The 16,600-nt window shown below is 44.1% G+C and overlaps 1 protein-coding gene across 5 annotated transcripts in view; it reads left to right on the forward strand.

The window, feature by feature from the left end:
- The window catches only part of KCNH1 (potassium voltage-gated channel subfamily H member 1), a 218,021-nt gene that overhangs the window by 31,016 nt on the left and 170,405 nt on the right, over positions 1–16,600 (forward strand). For all 5 annotated transcript variants that reach the window (XM_083733198.1, XM_083733194.1, XM_083733196.1 and 2 more), the window contains exons 3-5: positions 1,239–1,345; positions 8,021–8,149; positions 15,257–15,375. In XM_083733198.1, coding sequence (XP_083589324.1) covers positions 1,239–1,345; positions 8,021–8,149; positions 15,257–15,375 — 355 coding nt within the window. The remainder of the gene's footprint in view (positions 1–1,238; positions 1,346–8,020; positions 8,150–15,256; positions 15,376–16,600) is intronic.

Raw genomic sequence — 16,600 nt, forward strand, 5'->3', positions numbered from 1 at the left:
GCTTACTACACTGGTGGCCTTCAAGTCATGACCCATGCTCTTCATGCTCTAAGGTAGTTTGAAACATTGTCATGCTGGCATTTTTTGTGTGCAAACAACTTGGGATGAATGGTTGACAAACTGGCCATCTAGGAACAAGGCTGGCTCCTGTCTGAAAACTACAATTCCCTGGGTTAATAACATAGGAAAAGCCATCTAGACCAATGGCTCATCTAGTCCATGATCCTGACCTCACAGTGGCCAACCAGATGCCTATGGAACATCCTTAAGCAGAACCTGTGCACTCTTACATCCTGTGGTTTCCAGCATCTGGTGTTCAGGAACATGGCTACTGCCAATGACTAGGCAGAACATAGTCGTCATGGCTAGTAGCCATTGATAGCCTTTCCCCGGTTTTCTAAGAAGAAAAATGTTTAAAATGTGCAGGTACACACACACACACACACACATGTACAGAGGGAGAGAGAAATGGTGCAACAAAAAGAAGAGAATATAGTGTCAGGGACCGTGCTGCACAGATGAGGAATGGTGGGAGCTTCCCCCTCTCCCTGCTCCTGAACAGGATCCTGAATATTCCCAGGAGCAGTGGGACAGTATAGATTTGGAACTGCGGTTAGCAGAGGGACATAGTTCAGAAGACAAAAGTTTGGAGGAACTGGGAGGGGGGGTGAACAGCTAGGAGGAGAAGAACAGGGAGAGAGAGAGAGTTAACAGACTCTGGTTCACTGGAAAGTGTCCAGCTGTCCAGTCCAAGGTCAAGGAGATTAGATAGGGTAGCTGCACAGAAGGCATGGTGGTTGCGAGATCAGGTTGCAAGCAGCGGAAGTGACTAAGGGGGAAGTGGGTGGAAACCTTAATTGGGAGCACCTTTACTCCGAAATGGATTCTTTGTTCTTGAGCTGGGATCATTAAAATCTCTTTAAATGGTAAGAGACGATTTTTGCTTTGTTCTGCTTACCCACGGCCAAAGGGAGGGAGGAAACCGCTCTCCCCAAGCCTGACATATAGTAAGCTGATTTTTTAAAAAAATATAAGAGTCCAAATACTTCAAACAAAAGTCTCTTCTTCATGGGAATAGTTAGTGTCAACAAACAAGCTTCAGTGGCTAAGTATGCAAATCCTACTGAGAGTACCCCAATAGTCATTAATATATTTTTGTAAATGTCTTGTTGTGTCAATATGCTTTGCCTGTGACTGCCTTCTATCTTACTTTGAACGTCTTTCCACTTTCCCTGCAGTTTTATGTACGGAGAGCTGACTGACAAAGACACCATAGATAAAGTTCGACAGACGTTTGAGAACTACGAGATGAACTCCTTTGAAATCTTGATGTACAAGAAGAACAGTAAGTCAGGTTTTTCACTCACCTTTCAACAGTGCCACGTTGAAACCAGAAATGCAGGCAGGAGAGCAGATCATGAGATGTGGTTTAACAAGACATCATCGCTGCTACAGGAATGGCACTGGGAGTACTATTCCCCCCTGCCCTTTCCTTGGCACTAACAATTTTCAGGAGGTGTGAGTGATGAGAATTATACCTTTACTTGGAGTACAGTAACAGGATTGCCAATCATAAATTGTAACTGGAAGCATCAGTGAGTGTAAGTAAACACTCTTTTTACAGAGATTGGATACCTGACTAATTACAGCAGCCATCACAACCTGGTGTCCTCAATGCAGACATTGTTGGAATACAACTCCCATCAACCCCAGGCAATATGTGCTGGTCTTTTACCTCCAGATATTGCTGGACTACAACTCCCATCATCCTTGACCTCTGGCCTGAGGCTGAGGGTAGGGAATCTGGAGGGTTGCAGATTCCCTACCCCTGTTTTAAGGAAGGGGTATTAAGCTGTCTTTCTGCCATTAGTGACCTTCTTATTGAAGAAATCCTGACATGGTGCTGCAGAATCCCAGCATTCTCCAAAACACAGATTTAAAAGCCTAATCCCAAATTTATTCTGGCCTTTGATACCTGAAACACATTCCATTTTTTGTGATTGCCTTCTTCCTCCCTTCCCCCTTTTCTTTTATTATTCTTATTCTTTTATTTTGACAAAGTAATAATCATAAATAAATAAGAATAAAAATGTGCACCCCACCACCGAGACCATTCCTTTGTAACTATTCAATCTCCCAAAATTTCATCACCTCTTGTGATAGTTTGACCCCTTTCCGTTTTAAGTTGTAGCCCACACTGGGACCTTAGGGTGAAGAGGGAGGTAATAAATCAAAATCATCATCACCATCATCTGAAGGACAGGGGACAATTATTTTATTTGGGTTTCCCAGTTTCCTTCCTCAGGAGGCGTTGATAGCCACCAACTTGGATGGCTTTAGAAGAGGATTAGACAAATTCATGGAGGACAGTGCTATCAATGGCTACTAGTGATGATTGTTATTCTCTGGCTCCACTGTCAAGAGACATTACGCCTTTGAATGCCAGTTACAGTGGTACCTCGGGTTACATGCACTTCAGGTTACATACGCTTCAGGTTACAGACTCCGCTAACCCAGAAATAGTACCGTGGCATGGCAGCAGCAGGAGGCCCCATTAGCTAAAGTGGTGCTTCAGGTTAAGAACAGTTTCAGGTTAAGAACGGATCTCTGGAACGAATTAAGTACTTAACCCGAGGTACCACTGTACTGGGAACTGCAAGTAGAAAGAGTGCCATTGCCCTCAAGTTTTGGTCACGGGTTTCCCATGGGCATCTAGTTTACCACTGTGAGAACAGAATTCTGGACTAGATGGGCCGCTGGTCCGATCTAGCAAGGTTCTTCCTGTGTCCTTCCTGACTGCAAGCCTCAGTGTTGGCAATCTGGTTGCTTGTCTGTTTTCAGAGACTCGGCGTGCTCTTACAAGGACCGAATAACGCCTCCCTACCCGATCGTTCCCTTGCCTTGTCATCTTTTATTCATGTTCAGCTTGTTCCCTTCCTGCCTATTATAGTACAGCCTGAAGTACTGCTCCTTCTGAGACAGGATTCTGCTCGGGGCAGTTTTGCAGCACAAAGTGGCCAGCGCTAATCTGTAGGAAAGGATAAGAGCACCGGGAGAACCACTCAGATTCCTGTTGGACTCCTTTTGTTCTGTACAGGGATGTACACCCCACCTGAAGTTTCAGGACTACCTGGAGGTGCCAGGGATTGAACCTGGGACCTTCTGCAGGCAAAGCAGATGCTCTGCCACTGAGCCATGGGCCTGGATAGCTCAGTTGGTTAGAGCATAGTGCTCTAACCATAGTGCTCTAACCATAGTTTAGAGGTCCTGGGCCCTAAGGAAGTTAGACTATCCTCCACCAGGGCCAGGGCCTTTTCAGTGCTGGCTCCGACCTGGTGGAATGCTCTGTCCCATGAGACTAGGGCCCTTCAGGATTTAACCTCCTTCCATGAGGCCTGTAAGACAAAGCTATTCCGCCTGGCCTTTAATTTGAATTCAGCCTGATCTTTTATTTCCCTTCCCTTCTCTTCCCTCCCCCTCCCCTTTTATGAAGATCACCCGCTCTGAGACCCCACAGCTAATTCTCCCCTGACCTCCTCGCTGGCCCAAGTAGGACCAATTCAGCCAGCTAGCCCTGGGGATTATCTAATTTTTTATTTTTATTTTTATTGTTATTCATGCTTTTATACTGTATTTTATGCTGCTTTTATAATTAAGTGTTTTAAAGTGTTTTAAATTTGTTGTTAGCCGCTCTGAGCCCAGTTTTTGAACCAAGAAGGGCGAGGTATAAATAAAAAAATTATTATTATTTATTATGATAACACCAAGGTTGCAGGTTTGATCCCCACACGGGACAGCTACATATTCCTGCATTGCAGGGGGTTGGACTAGATGATCCTCAGGGTCCCTTCCAGCTCTCCATTTCTATGATCCCCCACAAGTCCTGTTGGTGTTAGTTTAAATCTGTTGCACCCCCCCCCCCCAGGACTCATTTAAAAGCATACTAAAGAGACAACCAACCGATACATCATTTCAAAAGAGCTGTTGGGTTGACGACTTATTTTTCTTCTTTAACCACTTTTCAGATATTTCTAGTTCAACAGAGTAACCTCAGCCCTTTCTGATTCTTCCTCGGGGGAATGAAATAGGATTTCTTCATCTTAACATGTAGCGTTCTGACCTATTGACCCTCTTCTCAGCCAGCCCACGGATGGGTTCGATGGCAGACAAGCGTGAAGGAAGAAGCCTTTTAAGATGCTGGAAATGGCTTTGCTGGGTCTATCAGCATAACTGCACTATGCTTTCCTCCCGGGAAGCTGTGAAGGGCCAGGTCCACCCCCCACCCCCCGCTTCTCACTATGTGTTCTGCTTGCTAGGATGGAGCAGTTAGTACCTCGCCGAATTTCCGGTGCATTAATCTTAAAAGCAGTCGGTCAGATGCAAGAGATTTCGCTCGGCTTATGTATCTAAAAACTTCGTTTTCGCCCGCATGGCCTGCCTAACCCATCCCGATCGCAGGCACTTGACTTGCTCACTAATGAATCCTGGGAAGAATGCTTCCTGCATCATGTACAGCAGCAGCAGCAGCATTAAAAATGAATAGTGTAATATTGATTGAGGGAGTTTCAAAGGTCAGCTGTAACTATTATGTAACCAAAACTCAGCCGTCTGCTTTGCTATAGCCAGTAATTACAGGAGAGGTGACACATGCCCAGCTTTCGTAGCAGGCCTGGTGTGTAGCTGGTATACCCGGCTGGGGTAGCATTTAGTCCAATCCTATACATGTCTACTCAGAAGTAAGCCACACTGAATTCAGTGGGACTTACTCCCAAGTAAATGTGATTTAAAGGGAGGGAGGGAGGCTTATAGAATTGTTGAGCTGGAAGGGACCCTGACGACTATCTAGTCCAACCCCCTGCAATGTAGGAATATGCAGCTATCCCACACAGGGATCAAACCTGCAACCTTGGCATTATCAGCATCACGCTCTAGCCAACTGAGCTATCCAGGCTTGGGGAAGCAGGGCAGGTGGATAGTGGGAGGTGGTTTGCGGTGTGTGAACAAGCCAAGAATTCATCTGTTGCTCAGGTGTTAAGCCAAGTCATAGAACTATTTTATTTTTATTTTGTAATTATTAATACTGGTTGATGGCTTGCCTTCCAAGCCACTGTCTCAAGGCGTGTTGCATATAAGATAATTGTAAAGGGTTAAATTGTAAAGGAGTGCCTGGTATGCTCTGGTCCATGGGGTCACGAAGAGTCGGACACGACTAAACAACAACAATAACAAAGGGTTAAAAACAACAAGTATATTTAAAACAAGGCGAAAACCCTAACAAGCAGTAAAGACCCAGCTGGGGGAGCCTGTTGGAATAAAGCAGTCTTCATTTGTTCCCAGAAAGTGCAGATAGTGGGCACATTGTTCCACAGGATGGGGGCAGCCACACTAAAAAGCCCTGCTCCAAGTTCAGTGGAGTGAGCTTCTGAGATCTTTGGAACTCTCCTGCCGACAGCAGTGATATACTCTGTATGTAAAAGATAAGCCGGTCTCTCATGTAACCTAGTCCTGAGCTTCATAGGGCCTTATATGTTAGTTATACAGTCATAACTCTGCTCCTGAACACCTTGGGAGTTGAACGTTTTGGCTCCCGAACGATCAAAAAACGGAAGTGAGTGTTCTGGTTTTCGAGCATTCTTTCAGAAGCTGAACATCTGGTGGGGCTTCTGCAGCTTCCGATTGGCTGCAGGAGCTTCCTGCATCCAATCAGAAGCTGCACTTTGGAAGTCAAACGTTTCAGAAGACGAACGGACCTCCGGAACTGATTCTGTTGACTTCTGAGATACGACTGTATGGGCCTTATATGTCAGCCCCTTGACTTTGGCCCAGTAGCTGATTGGTAGACACCGTAAATCCTTCAGGGTCTTATGCGCCTGTGGTAATTTGCTCCCATGAGCAATTTAGCCACCACATTCCACAGCAGCTTCAGCCTTTGGAGAAACCCCCAAGCTGCCCCTAAGTATTTATTTGCTTTTTTTAAAAAAATAATCTTTTCAGACGGTTGCTGTCTCCCCAAGTGGCTAATGCCAAGGAGAAGGGCACTGGAAGCAAAAAGGAAGTCTGTTTTGAAGGCCAGAACAAACTGCTGAGCTATGATTCTGTGAGGAGGCATTTTTATCCATGCCGATCTCCCCTTGCTGATGTCCTTGCCTGAATAGCAATTGATGGCCCTTGTTCCTCTGAATGATGGATGGGGCCAGAATGTCCTTGCTTCTTGCATCTGCGGTCCCAGAGCAACTGTCAGTCAGAGCAGAGCATTCTTCTGGTCAAAGAGCAGAGGGAAGTGGTATCCCTGCAGCTGCTCCTTCTTTGGCTGGTGGAAGTTGGTCTCCATCTTGCTGTGATGTTTGCTTGGGATGCAGGAGTGGAACCTCATAGTCACCTTGGTGCCCTGGCTGATGGTAGGTGGGGGTAGAGTGTGCTGCCTTCAACTCTGTGGCCCCAGGGTAATTTTAAAGCTTTGAAGCTCACCTCGACTCTGAGGAGAACTTTATGACCCCTCCAAACCTTATATCCAAGCTTCGTGAGTTTTCCCAACGTTCCCCCCAAAATGAGCAGAGACAGGGTTATGTAATGTGAGACAGGCTGCATAATTTATACATGTTGTGACGATTTCCTTGGGAAGGGAATCTGGATCAGCTGCCCTGAGCGGTGTATTTACACTAGAACGGTGGGATATGAATGCTCTAATAAACAAATAAAATAAATTATGTCAATGCAGACTATCTGTTTCTTGGAGAGTATACACAGTCTAGGCCATGTGATTACGGTATTCGTTGCACTCAAAGACCCCCTCAACAGTTGCATTTCAACAGTGACCTCAATTTCTGCATTTTGTGACTGGTTGCAAACAGATCCATTCTCTCTCCCTCTCTCTCTATATAAAAGAGAGTTGAAAGGAGCAAGATAGCACTATTATTTCCCTTGATGAACATCCTTCTTTCTTTTGAACTACTCTGACCTCCATTCAAAGAAGGTTTGCATGCTTTTGAAGCAAAACCAAAATTCTCATTCCTTCTCCTGTAATGTTGGACTTCTTGCAGGTAGTAGAATGCTAGGATTCCAATGGAAAAAGGTGGGGGCATGGAGGGGGCTTACTTATTTTATTGCATCCTTGCACTGCTGTTGTTCATCAGAAGTACAGGAATGTGCTTCCGCTGACCAGCCAAACTAACCAAATATCAATGAAGATAGTTGCATCATTGGAAATCTAATTTACAGATGGGAACTGCAACAAAATGTTGCAGCATGGAGTGCTTCCTGTTCAGGATTCCAGCCACTCCATTCTCATTTCCCTCAGTTTCCCATTCCCTCTCTCTCACTGACAGCGAGCATTCTATAGCCACTTACTATGTTCCACTCCCACTTCGGGTTTTTCCCCTTAATATTTTGCATAGTTCTGCAAATGCCAAGTTTCCCCCAAGCCTACTTACACCTTCCTCTTGTGCAAAGATTGTGCTGATTTGATGTGGGAGCTGTGGTTGGCTAAGGGTGCCGAGAGCTGTTAGAAGACTTCCCCTCCCAGAACTACAGTTCCCAGAGTTTCTTGGGCAGAAAGTCTGATTCTTAAACCACTCTGCGAATTGTAACTCTGTGAGGGAAGTAAGGGTCAATAACTCTCAGTAACCTCAACACACTACAACTCCCAGGATTCTTTGGGGGAAGCCATGGCTATTAAAGTGGTATAACAGTGATTTAAATGTGTGGTGGGACTCCCTGGGGCTTGGTGGGCCTCACAGAGAGCAGTCAAAGGGTGAATGTGACCTGTGGACCACATGCTGTCCACTGATGCTGTACAAGTTACTGAGAAGTAAGCCCCATTGAATTCAATGGGGCACATTCCCAGGTAAGTGGGTATATGTTTGCAGTCAGTTGTTTCTGCTGGTCTGCTGCCACCGTATAACCTTTTGTCCTTCTGTTTGTTTGCTGAAGCAATGCCTCTCCCCGTTAAACAATATGGTTGGCATGCTGTACAGCTTTTATGTCATTGACCAGTTTTGTGTGTGTGTTGTTTTTCCCCCAGGGACTCCTGTTTGGTTCTTTGTGAAAATTGCTCCAATTCGAAATGAACAGGACAAAGTTGTTTTGTTTCTTTGCACGTTCAGTGACATAACAGCTTTCAAGCAGCCAATAGAGGATGATTCGTGCAAAGGTTTGTTCTTGGCTCTTTATTTTTTTTGGGGGGGGGGACACAAATGCATATTTAAAATATGTACAGTGGTACCTTGGTTTGCAACCATTTTGGATTACAACCACGTCAAACCCAGAAGTGCATGTCCCTTTTTTTAAAGATTACAACCCATTTTCTTCGGATTACAACCCTTTTTTTATGGAGGCCCCATTGGCGAAAGTGTGCCTTGGGTTACAACCTATTTTGGTTCCCAACCGTACCTCCAGAACGGATTATGGTTGTAAACCAAGGTACCACTGTATGTATTCTGGTTTTTTAGAATTCAGCATAACCTAATTTTGCAGAGATTTCTTGGCTCTGTCCATAGAATGATTAAGAATCAGACTGAAGTAGCTACAAATCAATGTATTTGTTAAAAGCCTTTATAATGCTGAGTGTGGTTAGGAGACCCCTAGTTTCCTCCCAAAGCTACAATACCCAGAGTTCCCAGAGGGAAGAGGGAATGATTGACCTAATAATTCTCAGGAGCCTCAACAAACTTCAGCTCCCATAATCCTTTGGGGGAAGCCATGACTGATTAAAGTTGTATTACAGTGCTTCAAATGTGTGGTGCAAATGTGGCCTTAAGAGTATAATGGGGAGAGACTATAACACTGCAGGGACGTGGGTGGCGCTGTGGGTTAAACTACAGAGCCTAGGACTTGCCGATCAGAAGGTTGGTGGTTCGAATCCCCGCGACGGGGTGAGCTCCCGTTGCTCGGTCCCTGCTCCTGCCAACCTAGCAGTTTGAAAGCACGTCAAAGTGCAGGTAGATAAATAGGTACCGCTCCAGAAGGAAGGTAAACGGTGTTTCCGTGTGCTGCTCTGGTTCGCCAGAAGCAGCTTAGTCATGCTGGCCACATGCCCTGGAAGCTGTCTGCAGACAAACCCCGGCTCCCTTGGCCAATAAAGCGAGATGAGCGCCTCAACCCCAGAGTCGGTCATGACTGGACCTAATGGTCAGGGGGTCCCCTTTACCCCCTTTAAGGGTGGGTTCCATTTTTTAAAAAATTTAGCAGTCTAGAGAAAGCTGCCCAGCGAGGAGTTGTTGTGCTTGGAATTTGGGAAACTTGAGTTCAGATCCCTGCTCAGCTATGAAGTTGTCTTAGATGGCTTTCAGGAAGCTACTGTTTCTCTGTGTGATGCATACCTCTCAGGATTGCTACTGTTGTTTATTATTATCGATTGCAAAATTAAATCCTAGACAAAGCTCTCAAAGTGGTTTAACGATAAAGTATGATATAAATCAATACAAATGCAATCCTTTAAAACAGGCCTCAATGAAGCTACATTTAAATCAAGACAGGAGATAAAAGCAGCTATCCACTCAATAAGTAACTAGAGAAGGTTAGGATCTCTGGCTCCTTGTGTGACATAGCTGTGATCACTGCTAATGCAACCAAAGACAGAAACTGGCATCACTATTGAGTAGCTTCCTATTAAAAGGTTAGCTATTGATTTGCCCAAGTGATTGTGAGTAACTGAAGCAGATGTGTGCCTAGTTAGTGACTAGGGACAGACAAATTCAGGAAAGTGAAGAGGGGCCTATTATCTTGAGATGACATAGGGGGAGACATATGAAACAGCAGGGAGAAGCTGCTGTTCATTTCGAGCGCAGATGCTAGAAATGCTAATGTTTAAAGAAATTATAGATCTGCTGTACCCCATAAGCTTCTCAATTATAAGCTAATGTTTGGGATGCACATCACAGAGCTGATTCGCTTTCTAAAGCTGCCTATGTTCACCTTGCAAATGAAACAAATGGGAATCTTTAGAAGGACACGTACTAAATGTAGGTTCTTGAAAAAAATGTCCAGAGCAGTTACAAGAGAGGGAGAGAGACTGAGATGTAAGAGTCCTTACTCTGATGCAAATCCCAGCTTTGTGCATATGCCGCTTCTGACCCAACTAGGTGCCCCACAGTAGGTCGTAATGAGTCCTGGACTCTTCCATAAAAGTTTTGGGAAGGATTCTGGGCTTACTCCAGCTTTGCATGCTGCATCTGCCTTCCTATTTCCCTTTTTAATTGCTCCTTCCATCCACTTCCATGAGGTCATTGCTCCTTGAGGGAGGGGACAAGTGGTGGCACTATAAGTAGGCATGAGGAACCTCAGGCTTGGGGGCCAAATGTGACCCTGCAAGCCCCTCTATCTGGCCCTTAGGACTCATTCTATGTTCTGCTTCCTCCTCAGTCACACCTCCCCTCTCCAGGTCACCCCTCCCTCCTGGCCTTGCTTCACAATCTCTTTTTGCTTGGCTGGAATATGTCATCAAACTTTGATAATGCCTTTTGGTTGCCTGGATGGAGTGTGTTTGTTTGTGTGTGTGTGTGTGTGTGAGAGAGAGAGAGAGAGAGAAAGAGAGAGAAAGAAAGAAAGAAAGAAAGAAAGAAAGAAAGAAAGAAAGAAAGAGAAAACAGAGGTTTTGCCCTCTTTTGCCTTAGGCCACCAGACGTGCCCCCTCCCCGAAGAATACCCAAGTGGGAATGTGGCCCTCAGTCTGATAACAGTTCCCATCCCATGCACCAGAGTCAAGTTGAGGGTCAAACAAGTTGAGGGTCAAACAATGGCAGACCTGGGATATGGGCCTCAGTCATCTGCTGTGGGGTCAGACTGGAGAGGAAGTCAGGACCAAAAGGTAAACCAGGAGACAGGATAAAAAACCCCAAGAGTATCCAAGGATGCAGGACCACATCAGGAGCATCTTGTTGCTCAAGCAAGGCTCAGCTGAATCACGAAGTCCTCTTAAAGTATAGGAAGCCTGCAAATGGTCAGCCCAGGTTTTGACAATTCTCCCCTGTGGAGCTGCCAAGGGAGTTGCACTCAGGTTGTGCAGCAGCTGAGGATGACTGAGCCCTACCTTGAATAAAGTGTGCTAGCTGGACCAGTGGTCTCACTGAGTATAAGAGGCCTTCTTATGTTCTGAGCTGAGTTTAGAATTAATTCATCTTAGTCCAAAGGTTTTGTGTTAACTTGAATGCAGTCTGTGCTGAGTAACAGTGGGTCGTGCTCATGCCTTGGATGAGCTGTTCACTGTCGTAATGAACCAGACTTTGATTGACCGCTGGATGCTCCCAGTGCTTATCGGTCACTCAGGGCAAAAAGCCCTGAATGTGGTGACACTCCTGAACAGCAGATTAGCAAGAGGAATATAGGGATCTGCTTTAAAGCAAATCAGACCATTGGTCCATCTAACTCAGTATTGTCTACACTGACTGGCAGCATCTCTTCAGGGTTTCTGGCCCTGCCTGGAGATGTTGGGGCTTGAACCTGGGACCTTCTCTATGCAAAGCATGTGATCTGTCACTAAGCTAAAGCCCTTCCCCATTGATTAGCCCTGGTCAAGGTGGTGCTGGAAACAGTTGCTTGTGCATGAGGCTTAGTGTTCTGAATGTGAGATTTGGGGATGCATTCTACTAATGGGGAGCTGCTGAGGTTCACACAATAGACTTAGCTCTGCACAATTTTGGACTTTTTTTTTTTAAAAAAGATATTTATTGCGATTTTCAAACAATACAACAAACCTCACACTCAAAGCCGAAATAAAAAAGGACTAAAATAAAAGAAAAAAACACACCATCACAATCAATGAAACAAGCAAAAACAGAAAAATGCAACACAAAACATAAAAAAGAATAAACCTAAAAAAATCATATATATCCAGTTTCTTACCCATAATTTTCATATCCTTCTTTCCTGACTTCCTCACATCTCCTTTTTCTGTGTTCCCTTTTTACACAATCATATTCAGCAATGCCTAACCTTTTTTCAGATCTTATTCTGTGTTGTACCTTTCATCTATTATGTCTCCAATTTTTCCCCTTATACCCTCTTACTTAAGTTTGACATAATGATATTCTAACTTTTCAACCTGATTTCTCATAAAACATTTTTACATATTCTTTTCAACTATGGCACTAATGCCACATTGTCTTTATATCCTGCATCACTTTAACATTCAAATATTTTGCAATGTTTTTGCAGGTAGTCTTTAAATTTCTTCCAATTTTTTTTTGACTTTTCAAAAAGTATTTGAACAGCCTCCTCACTATTCCCCATGGCATAGAATGATCTAATGTTGAAATTTCCTCATTTCAAAAGCAGCTTGTAATGTGGCAAAGGGAGGGGGAAGCTGTTGTTTGAAGGGGGAAATAAAAGCAAGTTTAAAACTGTAAACCTACATATACTTCTTTGGGAGTAAGTCCTACTGCACTGAATGGGAATTCAGAGTAAGTATGAATAGGACTGGGCAGCACCAGGTTCGCAGAAAATCACAGGTCTTTGGATCCTCATGCTGTGCCACGGGGACAGAGCCTGGTTTTGTGTAGTAGCCTCAGCCTTGGAAGTTTTTCTTCCCTTTAATGTCACCCCACTGCTAAAAATAATGAACTGTTTCGCCTGCTATTGGCATTCTGTGCTATAGTCTTAAGTCTGCGCACTTTCATTTGCCTTCGCTGACTAATGAGAATAATCAGTCCTTGTCTATTTTCTGTGTATGGGAGACAGCCATGCCTCTCCTCGGGCTTCTGTAGTGATGTGTTGTAATAAGATTAAGAGAATGTAAACATGGATTCCTGCATTCTAGGGTGCGAGGGGACATTCTCAGTCCTTGTTCCATTATAGATGTTACTGATTTTAGCCTTCCCTCCGGTTCACTTCTCTTCATTCTTGCTATTTTACATGCATGATGAGAACTCTTATCCTCTTATTTCTTCTATAATATTCCAGCCTTTCTCTTATCTAAAACCAGGCAGTGCTATACAGGGACTGTAGTGAGATAAAGCACTTAGACGATGTTTTTTTTAGAATGGGAGCTCTCATTGCTAGTGTTGTCTTGTGTTTGAAGCCATGCCATTTGAGCAAAAAGCCCCCCTTCTCTTTCAAAAAGCTGCTGCTTGTTTGTATGAATCTAGAACAAATTAAAAGCGATATGGCCTGTTGCCTCATCATCACACAAAGGCCCGTAAAGCAAGCCAGTAGGTTCAGCACCACGGACAGCACCAGTGGTTAATACAGTTTATCCACAACATGCATGCATTTAGGTTGCATGTCCAAGCACACTGATCTAGAAGTAAGTCCCATTGGACTTAATGACTTACTTCTGAGTAGACATGCACAGGATTGCACCTTCAGTGTCAAAGTCAGCAAGCCTTAGTTATCGTGGCAGTTGTTCATTCCTCCAATTAATCTTTGCATAAACACAAGGAATCACCTTGTAGCTAGCTGAAAATACAACTATGTTCTACATGGCAAGCTGCTAATGGGAGTTCCTCTCCATGCAGACAGAGCAATTTTCACACAATTTAAACCTGCAATAAGACTAATATTAAGTGAGTTATTCCAGTGCAATCATGCAAAGAGAAGATGTAGTCTACACCATACTCTGTGATCTGCTATCATTCATTCACAGTAAACTCCTAGTCTCTCTCTGTATGTAATATCTTTCACTACATGGCTGCAAACAGTGCTATGTTCTGGGATGCATGGAACTTTTGTGCCTACCCTCTTCTTGACCCCAGCCCCCCACACACTTAATTTCTGTAGCTCAATGGTAAAGCATCTCCTTGGCATGAAGAACATCTCAGGTTTAACTCCTGGTGTCTGGGAGAGATTCTTGCCTAAAAGCCTGGCTAGCCATTGCCAGTCAGTGTAGACAATACTGAGCTCCAGCTGCTTTTGGACTACAGCTAGCATCATTCCTGAGCACTGGTCTTGCTAGCGAGGGATGTAGTCCAAAAACATATGGAGACCCAAGTTTGGGAAACACTGAGCTAGATGGACCCATGGTCTAATTAGTATATATGTGTCCCATGTCCTTTCCCATGTATTAAGAATGTTACAAAAGCCCTGCTGGATCAGACCAAAGCATTCTGTTCTCACAGTGGCCCTCCAGATGCCCATGGGAAGCCCTCCAGTTGGATACAATCACCCAAGAATGCTCCATACTCATGTTTTGGTATACAGATGCATACTGCTTCTGTTTCTGGAGGTAAATATGGTCATCAGGTCTACATTGATAGCTATACCCTCCCAAGCATTATAAACCCAAGTTTATACAGAATTATTGACATTGCGCCTCACCTGCATACTTCATCAATGAATTCTCATATTCCTTGTGTAAACATATGAGCTAATCCTTCTAAATCCATGGTCCTGGAAAGCAGCAAACTCATAATATAATCCGAGGGTTGGAACCCTACTTTTCACCATGCTGTGTCTCATTTGTTGGAGGAGAAAGGTGGTAAGAGGAGGGCATAGCTGCAGTTGTGCAAATTTTGGCTTATTGTTGGAGGGAAGAGGGACCAAATCCATATTAATATAATAATATAATATAATATAATATAATATAATATAATATAATATAATATAATATAATATAATATAATATAATATAATATAATATAATACCACATAAGCACCAGGATAGAAACATTGAGGAACAAATAAGAAATGAAATGTGACAGGAGTGGTGATGGTCTGGATGCCATCCAAACACTGATAGTTATTTCCTGTCACTTCAGTGAAATGAATAGAAGTCACACAGAATCACTGCTTGGTTGATTACTCCATTGGTTGTTTTTAATGAGCCATTATACATCGCAGTGTTACTTCATTAAAGAGAACCCTTCTTATTGAACACAGCAGAGTAAATGTATTAGAGCAGGGATGGGTAACCTTTTCCTTCTTCCTGTTGAGAACTGTATTTCTTGCAGTGGACAGAGCCGGTGCTGCTACAGACACAGCTGAGCCAGAAGTGTTATCTAATCTGGGATAAAGGCTGACCTGCTTCAATTTTCACCATGGCTACTTCAGATTAGAATTCCCACTCCCAGGCAGGTCTACTCAGAATTAAGCCCTAATAGACTTCACAGATGTAATCTCAAGTATACAGGGGGCTATTTTTTATTTCTTTTTGTACCACAGACAAATACTGTCGCTCTTTTGGAAAGCAAGGGATTTTTTTTTATTTCTCAAGGAAATCTGATGGGACAGAACAATGGGGATGAATCAGGATATTCCTAGAATTGCTTTGCACAATATAGCTGGCTGTTTGTAATAACCGTTGTGCAATTTTTTGTATCGCCTTCAGGCTGGGGGAAGTTTGCTCGCTTAACCCGTGCACTCACCAGCAGTCGGGGAGTCCTGCAGCAGCTCGCTCCAAGCGTACAGAAAGGAGAGAACGTCCACAAGCACTCCCGGCTTGCTGAGGTAACGTGTGATTATTATTGCCAGCCCACTTGAATCAATAGTGCCCGACTCTTGGGAACAGCTCACCTGAATTCCAGTGAATTCCAGTGACATAGGAGGTCTATTTGTGGGATGTTTGCTTGGAGCGAATTGGTGGGAAATCACGGGGATTGATAGGAGGCCACAAACTCCACCTGCTGCAGCTAGTGTCCCATCAGTATCTGCTGAGTGTCACAAGATGAGTCACCTTGAGGTGTGGAGGGGCAGGGATAATCTCCACAAACACACTGGGCCTCTAGTGCCCTCTGAGTGTTATGATATCATGGTGCCAGAAGAATACCCTTTGGAGACAAAGTCTTCAAGCAGCAGCAGCAGCAGCAGTGGCAAGGAGGAGGCAGACTCATTCCCTGGTCTATCCTGAGTCAGGTCTTCTGCCCGAGATCCTTCATCCTGTCCCTTAAACCCTGGGGCCTGAAGCATTGAACAGGTGCATTGAATTTGGAAGCATTGAACTGGTGCAGCTCTTGGAGCGCCTTATAAGAACACACCTGCCAAATGTGAATGTAGCAGGTCCTAAGATTGATAAATGCCTGCATATCTTTGACTTTGCTAACACCTGAAAATGTTAAGTAAATGTCCAAGCAGAGAGCCAACTTTTTCATAGAAAGCAATGCTGCTGTGGTTCAGGATTTTACTTCTGCTTTAAGTAGGCCATATACTGTTTGCTAGACAATTCCTTGCTAAATTGGTGCATCGGATTAGACTTCACATAAATTTAAACCAGGACAGCTGGTGAATTCATGGTAAATAATACAGTATGTTCTGCACATATGAGATATGTATAATTATTTGCCAGTTACTGTAAATACTGCATTCATTATTTTTATATCGCCGAGCCCATGTCTAAGCTCCAGTGCATTCCAGCACACTGGGAACCAGTAGATGTTGTAGAAGAAAAAGAGAATAAGGGGACTTTGAAAGGGGTCAGATGTGTTTTGGGTGCAGCCTAACCATGCTGAGGGGCCCATAATACTTCTGGTCTCCTAATGGTCCTACAAATGTAGGAGCAGCACTTGATCTTAAGTCTGCAAGAGCAATTGTAACAGATACTTGGGAAAACATCCAGAAAGAAAGCTAGAACATCTGCTCTGCATCAATCCCAACATCTTCAGGTAGGGCTGGGATTGTCTCCTGCTGGAAACCCCTGGAGAGCCATAGCCAGTCCATGAAGACAATGCAGAGCTTA

Source organism: Podarcis gaigeae (genome assembly GCF_964106915.1).
Source record: "Podarcis gaigeae genome assembly, chromosome: 3".
Classification (NCBI taxonomy): Eukaryota; Metazoa; Chordata; class Lepidosauria; order Squamata; family Lacertidae; genus Podarcis; species Podarcis gaigeae.